The sequence below is a fragment of the Penicillium canariense genome (genome assembly GCF_028826845.1).
Source record: "Penicillium canariense strain IBT 26290 chromosome Unknown utg000002l_segment0_segment0, whole genome shotgun sequence".
Classification (NCBI taxonomy): Eukaryota; Fungi; Ascomycota; class Eurotiomycetes; order Eurotiales; family Aspergillaceae; genus Penicillium; species Penicillium canariense.
The window spans coordinates 1,978,478-1,988,069 of record NW_026622729.1 but is presented as its reverse complement, the minus strand read 5'-3'; the positions used below and the strand labels follow the sequence as shown (position 1 = coordinate 1,988,069).

The window sequence follows — 9,592 nt, the reverse complement described above, 5'->3', positions numbered from 1 at the left end:
ATGGCCAACATGGCCAACACGGCCAACACCACGAACACGTACCGCCATGGACCTGGCCACGGACGCCGCTCACGCAACCTTGTAAGACACGGCCTGCGCCATCCCGTACTGGCATCGGTGCAATTCTCCATATGGAGTATGCCCTTCGGGATAGAGGATAGAGGGGGTCTGGCAGTATGACATCACAGCGAGTCAGACAGAGCGACAGCCGTGCCTCGCGCGGGACACACTAAACGCCGATTACCGAGCACGAGAGGAGGGCACTGGCCCTCGGAAGGCAGCTCTGCGCCAAGGACCACCTTAAGCCTCCAGGAGTAAGCTGGCTGACCAGTAAGGGGGAGACGAGGGGTTGAGGTGGTTGGCCGCCGCCATCTGCAGGTCCGCCACGGCGGATTGTTCGATTACGGTGCCATTCGACGAGGGGGGTGCCAGAACCGGTGCCTGCGTATTGGGTCGCTACGATGGGAGAAACGGCCTCCGAGAACACTGTCTCAGTTGACATTCGCGTGCGCACCGTGCTTAGGATGGACGAGATGTAGTAGGATGGATTGTGGAGCATGCAGGGCTGAGAGGGGCGGATCTCCAGGACTGGGGGTCGCGCTCGATGGTCCTAGGGCCTAGGGGCTTTTTGGATTTCTGTTTATGGTCTTGTCCGGCTTACTTTTAACTTTCTTGGGATTCTGTGTTCGCGACCTGGGTCACCGGCGCGAAAATAGGGTTTGTTTTTCGCCCCAATGTCCACATGTGCTTTGCATGCGAGGAAGGGGTCCAACGATATGGGCGATCAAGTGAGCACAGCCGCGTTCTGGTGGTTATTCTGGACGAAGCGGGTCGACACGCCGAGAACTGCACGAATGGCGAATGGCGGAGCCACTGGTCGCACCGCCGATCTGAACCGGGGGATCTGAACTGGGGTTCATTCGGTTCGTGCCTCGAACTCTGCCTGGGACTCGCTACCTCTCTACGGAGGGCGGCGGACGGAGGATGGCATACGGCATACGGACTACCCCGTTACCTGCGTACTCTTCAAAACCGTGATCTCCTGTCATAGATGGATGACAGGAAGGGGTTGTCTTGGCGGAATGATCATCGGGGCGGGGGCCGGGCAAAAAAACCAGGTAGAACGGACACAGAACTTCCCGGGCGAGACTGGACTGTTCGCGTGGGTGCGGACATAGGATTGGCTGCGCAGCGCATTCGCTTCGGATGACACGGCTCGATAGTTTGCCTCGTCGGGTCTGCAAGGTCCGTCGGACTCGAGCTGGCAGAGAACCGACATGGGGGGTTCGCGTCGTCGTCAGTGTGGGTCGTTAGCGCCGGCCAGGATACAAGGCATGCGGACGGCAGCGCATACAACTGCACAGGCGAGAAAGGAGCCCGTTCTTTTTTCCAAATCGGGAGACATACTGGGGAAGGATGCGTGGCAGGTAACGTGATGGCGGTTATTCTCCTGCGCGCTGGGTGTTTGGGGGGGATGGATGGATTTGAGGCTGAAGGGGGTTTCCCCACACTCGCGTTTATGGAGGAGGTCCGGGTGTCCGGGTGTGGATCATGAGCCATGGATGGCAGACGGAGCACGGAGCATGTTTTTGACACTTTGCACGTTAGTCGATATCCACCCGCAACCGAGCCCCAGGCCAGGTTGGCGGGGTGCGAGGGAGCCGATGTGATCATTCGGTCCTGTTTCACATTCCACCCCGTGCGTGGAAGAGGGCAATGCATCTGGGGCAGCCCTGGAAAGCAACAGACGCCAAGAGTGGTAGCAAATGGCATCCTCGATCCGTGCGACTGCCATGGTCGGAGCAGCGTCGGGGCTTCCCTCTGGATCCTCTCGATTGACTATCCTTCTCTTGAACACACGAGACCGTGTGAATCTTGACATTGTGCGGGATTGATGAAATCGACGAACGCCCCCAGGAGACCCCCGACGCCACAGGCGGTCTTGTCGAGCACCGAGCCAAGCTGAGGCCCTGAGGCCCTGAGGTCATCGACGCGTGCCATCGGCCCCCGCGATTCAAATGGCACATGCGGATGCGCCCGACAGGCGCGGCCAGGATGCCTAGCCGGGCGCGCTCCTGCTGGCCATCAGAGTGGTTCTGATCCGGAGTGGATCGATGTCGGAAACTGGGGGCGGTCTCCAGTGCCTCGAATCAAGTATGGCTGCCCGCACGGTGGGATGACTGCACGACCACCGTCGGTGGCTATGCGGTGGATCCAGTTCACGATTGGGAACTCGCGAAGTAAGCTAGCAAGCACTTAGCAGCAGACTGCATCGTGCGCCGGTCGAATCCGACGGGCAACTCGAGCACGACCTTCCCTCTCGTCCCATTCACGATCACACTGGCTGCGCAAAAGAACCTGCGATGCACCCTTCTGGATGCAATACGTCGAAACAGCATCCACCCGCCCCATCCACAGGTCCTGTAACGCAGGCCTACGCCACCCGATCGCCGTTTCTGCACTAGCGATCCTCGCGCGGGTGCACATTGTGGGGATCAATCACCGCTAGACCCATCGCCTACGTCGACTGCGACTTGCTAAATGAAGAAGAATCATCGGGTGCGATGCACCCATCGACCTAGAGCCCGAGGCTAGTCACTCAAGATCTCGGGCGATTGGAAATGTCGCAGCGACCGAGGCTGATTTGCCGGACCCCCACCACAACGAGCCAAGCCGCTGGTGACGCCGAGGCGAAGAGAGTGCCAATCAAGATACTGCCTCTCATGTAGGGTGTTCTGGGCGCTGGGCGAGATTCCAGCTACGCGGTGCCGTCCATGAATTGCTAGTGCAGTGGACAGGAAGAAGTGCACACCCGGTACGGTGCCTCGCGGATACTCCCAATCACATACTCCGCACTCCATACATGAGATGGAATGGGTCGTGCAGGATGAAGAGGTGGCCTTCGGGATTAGAAGGATAATACTTCAGAGCCTTGTTGCATTCTCTAGCTGCATGTTGCCGGTTTGTCGGGAGGAGGGAGTGTTTGCATCGACAGGATTGCATGAGGCGTTGTTCGCTCTGGATCCTGGGGATCGCGGAAGAGAATGACGATGGGCGTGCATAGTGCCTGTGGACCTGGTCTCCACGGTCTAAGTGTAGTCTGTCTTTCATTCTAATGCCTCGACTGGGTAGGTGTAGCAGTTCCATCACGGCCCAATCTGCAACTAACTTGGAACCGAACCCCTTCCGCCAAGCGAGACGGACTTGCGCGGAGGGCAGCGCGGAGATTGTGAGTGGCTTCGCCTTTTAGTTCCCTGCCGGGGCATGGATGGTGGATGGCAGGCCCAAAAGGGGCGCCCCATTTGGCCTGGCCCAGCCACAGGGATCTTCCCTGCGACTTGGTCCGTGGGCGCCGATGAAACATGGGCGTGTCCGGTGCGTTCTAGGCGCCGAGCTACCCCCGTCGCTTGTTGTTGGCGCGCTGCGGGGCAGTGGGGGCGAGACTGTTGTGTCTGCCGTCTTGTCGGCATGGCCGGGGACTTTCCGATTTCCCATCAGAGATGAGGACCTCGCTAAGGCTGGGCAGACGGGTGTGGCTCCTTACCGCTGCCCGCACCCCCTGAAGGAGGGTAAGTCCCGGGGGGTTCATGAGTGGAGGTCGAGCGGGATGGTCGAGTTTGCTTGTCTCGTCCAGTGTCCACGGAAATCAACGTCACACGACAGCCCGTCCGCAAGCTTGGAATTGGTACCGATATGCAGCACGCATGGCACTCGGTCCAGAAAACTTCCGAATTCCCGGGCTCTGGTCTGCGGAGAGGAAGAGGGATTTCATGCAGGACGTAAGGGGCGCCCGAGAACGCGAAAGAGGGGGAAGGGAACGATAGCCCTGTAAGACAACCCGGGGGCAGGTGATCTATCAATTGATCGACCAGCAGAAAAAACACGCTAACCCTGGTGAAGCTCCATCAGACCAAACTGCCCCTCTAATCCCAAGCTTGTGATTCGCAAGTGAAAAGAAGCTTGGGCCCCAGAGACGTTGGGATGGGAAGGAATAGAGATGGGAGCTCGGCGCACAGTGTGGTGGGAGCGTCCCTGTACTTTTCCGCTTGCTTGGTCTTCGACTCTGCCGTAAGAGCAAGACTGGGACAGAACGTGTTTCTGTGACTGTAAGAAACTGACTGTAAGAAAGCGTAATTGTAATATAGACGTAATACCATTGCGGAGTGCGCTACTCAACCGTTCCCGGGGCGGGTCCGCTAGTTTGACGGGGAGAGCCTGAGATCCCGGTACCTGGAACGATGGGGGCCTGTATGGCCTTGTATTGGTCGTCCTTCATCCCATTCTGCGTGTGGGTGAATGTCATTGTCCCTGAACCGCAGTCCAGGGGACCCACGGCCAATTAGGCCTTCCAGCGGTATGTCACAGGCACCCTCTGATTGGGTAAGATGGGGCCACGCGGGGGGTGGATCCAGTCAATCCAGTCTACCCAAAGAAGGAGTATAGATGCGAGGGCCTGGATGGAAGGTTGTGGCTTGTAGGGTCTTGTCTCGATCGATAGCTGGTCAGCATTTTGCATAGTTAAATGCATACCTCGCACGGCGAACGCTTGTCTCGGGCACGCCCTAGAAATGGAGCATGAAACCCGCATGGAATCCCGGTGTATCTGTGCCGGATTGGGGACGTGGAGGGACCTTATGAAGAAGCAAAGGAAAGGATTATTCATTTTCCAGGGGACAGCGAACGTCCTGCAAGATGGGGAAATTGAAGGAGAGTGTCCATCCACCCGCTTCGTTGGCCAAGGTAACGGACAAACTTCCGCTGGGATCCACAACCTAACGCCTCTCCCATGATGATCCGCTGGATCGCATTGCCTGTCGGTCTAGGCAGCTACTAGTTCGAGGCTAGGCAGATCGCAGGGACTGCGCACACACCAAGGCCACCAGAAGAAACAAGCTTTTGTGGGATGGGGCCGGTAATTGGGGCAATGACCAGTGGGTTCCAGCCAGATAACCAGAATAACAAAAACCGGCTGTCATGACGGACGAGCGTCACATCGTTGCCGCATGAGGCAGGCCAGACTTGGCGGAGACGCAGTGACTGATTGAATACGAGCGATCGACCCCGATTGGTGCCGAGCCGACGGGGAGTTGCGGCGGTCGCGCGCGGTGTCTCGCGGCTCAGGCCGAACCCCAATTCTCTCGGCAACGCTATTGGTGTAGGATTCAAAAATCAAGGGTCTAGGGGCGGGGTAGAGAGCTGGGAATCAACTGTACTAGCGGTGATTGAAAGGAGGGTGGCTCGAGGTTGGTGAAGAGAAAATGGAATGGATGATGGACAGCAGAAGGTTAGAGTGAGAAAAGGGTTTGTGGTGAGGCTCTCCCCACATGGCACTCGATCACGGGGAGTTCAACTTCCCACCAGTCGAAACCAAGCCAATACATCCCTTGCGTGTCGCAAATGCGAGACGTTTCATTCGCCATGCTGCTGCCGGAGATGCTGGAACTACTCGACTTGCTCCAAGATACAGTAGCTGCACTCTGCCTGGCCCTCGTACACCCGATCCTGCTCAGTCTCCTACTTGAACTACATAAAATAGCCGACGAGCAAGGAAAAGAAGCCATTGGAGGGAGAAGGGGCGGTTTGTACCGCCCGCTAATATTCCAATTATGATTATTATTATTATTATTATTTTTCTCTTTTCTCTATCGGTCGTCGCACCCCCGGCGTGGGGGGATCGCAGCGTGGCCGCACCCTCCAAGTCATCGACCAACCACCGCCAGGGCAGCAGGGTGAGGCAAGACCCTGACGTTGGGGCAAAGCGTGCTTTCAGATCGATCGCCCGTCGGCAAAAGGTTTTACTTCACATGTAGTGTATAGTTATTCTCAAGCAAATCCCTTCTACTGTGTGACCATGGATTGCTTTACTATGGATATTGTACCCGACGTTCAACCAGGAATATGATGATACTCGGACCACACTAACGCCCATCTAGGTAAGGATAGGGTACCTAGAAGTGCCTGTCTGGGCTAGACTAGTGATTTAGTCTGCTGAGATAGAGCTACGACGAGACGGAGGTTGCAACGGAGCCTTAGCTTCTCCTTCAGGGACGAGGTCAGTACTACGTGGGTACCTAGTGCCTGGGTCCACGGGTGAATTTCCTCGCGTACCGTCGCCAACCCACTTGGTTAACACCCGGGGAAAGCTAAACCTTTTCAAGTAAAAGTAAACGAAATTCCGTCTCTGGGACTCGTAATTGGTCCTGATAAAGCTCGCTGTTGCGCGTTAGCTGCAAATCTCCCGAGGGTTTGGGTGCATTGTGGCGGGTGCTGCAAATGGACTGAGAAGTCCTCAGTCGTATACAATACCTAGCAGATACCTGGTACGGCCCCGTAAGGGACGTATTTCGCGTCTTGTGTATAACGCCGGTATGGCTGCGACACGTAGAGTGCTAGGATCGAAGAAGAGGTAGACTACTGGAGGAACGGAGATTGTTGCGCTGCAATCCCCGAGGGAAGCGCAACAATCTCCGGGGAAGTACTTGACACAGTTAATTGGGCTGCGGCAAAGTAGGACCTCCAAACCCTCGGCTGATGAGACAGACACAGGTTTTGTCAGCATCAGAGGACGGAGTAAGAAGGAAGCATAGAGAGGACACCTTACGTATACGTCATCCTACCACTTTTGTTATCCTGCGGTGGTATTGCTACTCATTCTCAATCGCTGTGTTCAGCTTCCCATGACCGCTGCGACTCATTCATCTTGAATCACTGTCAGAACGGGTTTGGGTATATCATATCGCCAAGTGTTGCGATATTTGAACATCTTCCTTTCACAAGGGATAGGTGATATCGAAGATCTGCCCCGGTTCACCTCTGGTTTACAAGAAAAGGTTACGAAGACACTCATCGGAAGCTCCATATCTATTCCTATGATGAACTGAGACCATCGGTCGATCATCCAAGGCTTTGAAAAAGTCATCAAAATGTCTGTCTATTACGTGCCGCTTGCTAAGTTCTTCGTCCGGCGCAGCCAGACGATTTTAGTCGAATTCAAGCGCTCTACTATAAGCCCCAGCAGCCGCTACAAGACTACCTGTGTCTCGATGCGAAAAGAAAAAAACTGAAAAGAGCCGCCGATCTCACAAAACCATGCCTACCGTCTATTCATCCTGAATAGCAACCTCATCCTCCCACTCCGCGTGGACCGTCTCGCGCGCACGCTTGATCACGCGCTCGATACCGTCGAGACCCATCTTCAGCACCTCCATCTTGGGTCCATAGCTGAGACGCACAAAGTGGTGGCAAGGGCTGTCGAACAAGTCCCGACGCTTGGCCGGGTTCAAGTCGAAGAAGATTCCGGGCACAACGATGACTTTCTCGGACAGGAGGGCGTTGAAGAAATTCAGCCCGTCGGAGATATTGGCCTCGGCCGGCAGTGGCGGATCCAGCGAGGTCAGGTCCAGCCAGATGTAGAAGGTGGCCTGCGGCACGTCCTGGATGCGGAAGCCGATGTCATACAGGCGCTTCAAGACGTAGTCACGCTTCTCACGGAAGTGTGCCTGCAAAGCCTTCATCTCGGTGCGCACGAGCGAAGGCTCGAGCATGGGAATGGCGGCCTCTTGGAAGGGCACATTGGCACCGCCGTCGAGGTAGGAACCGGCAGAGCCGAGGGCGTCGACAAATTCCTTGGGTCCGACAATCCACGCGATGCGCCAGCCCGGGAGACGGAAACGCTTGGTCAACCCATCGATCAGCAGCACATCTGGAGCGTTGCGAAGTTAGCAGATAAGCGCTAAAGGATGGGCAGGATGCCCAGGCAAGAAACGAACCATCTTGATTGACATCGACCACATGCTCGGCACCACTGATCGTGCTACCGTCGCAGTCGGTGGTGTAGTTGTAGCCGCCATAGAACTCGTCGAGGATCAGAGTCGCGCGGTCACGGCAGATGTCCTGGATTTCGGCCAGCTCATCATGCGACACGAAGTGCCCAGTGGGGTTACGAGGGTTCGAGGTCAACAACACCTGGGTGCCACGCGCAATCTCCTCGGCGATTTTGTTGGGATGGATGTGATAGTGGTCATCCTGAGACAGCGGGATGGGGATGGGGGCAATCTACGGTCAAATTACTGTCAGCACTCTTCTACCATATACCGCTTCCACTCAAATGACACAAACTGAGTACTCACGTTCTTGAACAGCGACAGCATCTCCGAGTACGCGGAGTAATCGGGGATGGGGAAGGAAAGATACGAATTGCCCAGAATGGCCGCAATTCGGATCAACCCCGCGCGTCCACCAGGCACAATGCAGACATTCTCCCAGGTATACTGGCTCTCTTTTCCTTGGCGGTAGTGCTCATTGTAAAGCCGTGCAACGGCCGCACGCAGCGGCTTGATACCGGCGGTCGGACCATATTCTCGAGCAGCAGAGGTGATAGGGATCGTCGTCGGGCGGGGAAAGCTTCCCTCGATCCCGTCATCGGCCTCTGGGGCACCCTGGCCTAGGTTGGCCCAGCCAGAGGGATCCTCGGCGTATCCGTGCTCAGTGGCTCTCTCTGTGCACCAGACAACACCGGTGGAGGCACGGGAAGCGTCAAGGCCTGCGTGGGGACGGTGTCCCTCATGGGCGGTTCGGAACTGGCGATGAGTCTCGGACCGTTGCTCTAGGAAGATGGTGCCGTTAGTCCGGAGGGACTCGCACGTTCAGGGCGTGTAGAGTTGACGAACCGTTCTCGGAAAGCCCCTTGCTTTGCGAGAAACGCCGGTTGGAGGGGCGCAGGATACTGACGCGGCGGCCGGAGAACGACATTCTTTGGCTGCGCTTAGCTTGGGTGGCTGATTATGGAGCAGGGTGATAGCTTGAATGATATCAAGTTGACGTAAGATCGAGACAGATCACTGAAATGAGATCCCAGATAACTGAGACGCAAAGTTCGTAGTGAACGAAGGAGAGAGGGGCAATGTTTTCCCCACGTGGTTGAACTTACGGTCACCTCCCCGCTATAAAAGAGCCGGTGATGTGGCCTTGCTCCTACGGCGGCGGGCGGCGATTCGACAAAACCCCCGAAACACTCTGCGCCCAACTTCCCGCCTTTCACAGTCGCGCTGGACGGGGCAACCAGCCAGGCATGGCTTGTGTCGTCGGGCGCCTGCTTTCCGTTGACAACTTTTTGGAAATGCCGCATGTGCCGTCGCAGGTGCCTGAAGAAGGCTCGTTCGTTGCGCGATATTTCGTCCAGGATGCGCCCGAGAGTTTCGACGCGACCCCTGAAGCTCCTGCCGCTCCGGTAATTCCATAGTTTGAAAGGGACCCACTAGCCACGAATCACCCAAGGTCGAACCGGCATCATATAGAAAGTCTGGTTGACTCCATACTTCAGCCCTGCCAAGGTGGGCGGCGACCCGAAACTCCCGAGAAGAGCGGCAACCCGATCGGCAGACGACGCCGCATGATCTAGTCCAGGAGAGCATTTTAACGAGGCTGAAGAGGTTGAAGATATACGGAAGAACAGAAATAAGGAAATAAAGAAGCTAGGGACAATAAATATAAAATTCCAATGCGCCGGAACCCTGTCCGCATGCAGGCTTCCACAGAATACAGAATCCAAACAAGAAAGTATGCATACATCATGTAAGGTGCTTCATACGTT

At 56.2% G+C, this 9,592-nt stretch overlaps 4 protein-coding genes across 4 annotated transcripts; 3 read left to right on the top strand and 1 right to left on the bottom strand.

The window, feature by feature from the left end:
- Positions 1-304, top strand: N7482_003930 (uncharacterized protein; the record flags this gene model as incomplete). The annotated part of the gene is made up of 2 exons (XM_056686055.1): positions 1-81; positions 155-304. 2 exons carry the CDS (start codon positions 1-3, stop codon positions 302-304), a joined length of 231 nt encoding a protein of 76 aa, XP_056544797.1.
- A 3,051-nt stretch (positions 305-3,355) lies between these two features.
- Positions 3,356-3,783, top strand: N7482_003929 (uncharacterized protein; the record flags this gene model as incomplete). The annotated part of the gene is made up of 2 exons (XM_056686054.1): positions 3,356-3,569; positions 3,635-3,783. 2 exons carry the CDS (start codon positions 3,356-3,358, stop codon positions 3,781-3,783), a joined length of 363 nt encoding a protein of 120 aa, XP_056544796.1.
- Positions 3,784-7,100: 3,317 nt separating this feature from the next.
- On the bottom strand, positions 7,101-8,751 carry N7482_003928 (pyridoxal phosphate-dependent aminotransferase; the record flags this gene model as incomplete). The annotated part of the gene is made up of 4 exons (XM_056686053.1): positions 7,101-7,702; positions 7,770-8,055; positions 8,130-8,605; positions 8,670-8,751. 4 exons carry the CDS (start codon positions 8,749-8,751, stop codon positions 7,101-7,103), a joined length of 1,446 nt encoding a protein of 481 aa, XP_056544795.1.
- Positions 8,752-8,959: 208 nt separating this feature from the next.
- Positions 8,960-9,395, top strand: N7482_003927 (uncharacterized protein; the record flags this gene model as incomplete). Its single annotated transcript, XM_056686052.1, has 2 exons — positions 8,960-9,229; positions 9,297-9,395. 2 exons carry the CDS (start codon positions 8,960-8,962, stop codon positions 9,393-9,395), a joined length of 369 nt encoding a protein of 122 aa, XP_056544794.1.
- Between the last annotated feature and the right edge of the window lie 197 nt (positions 9,396-9,592).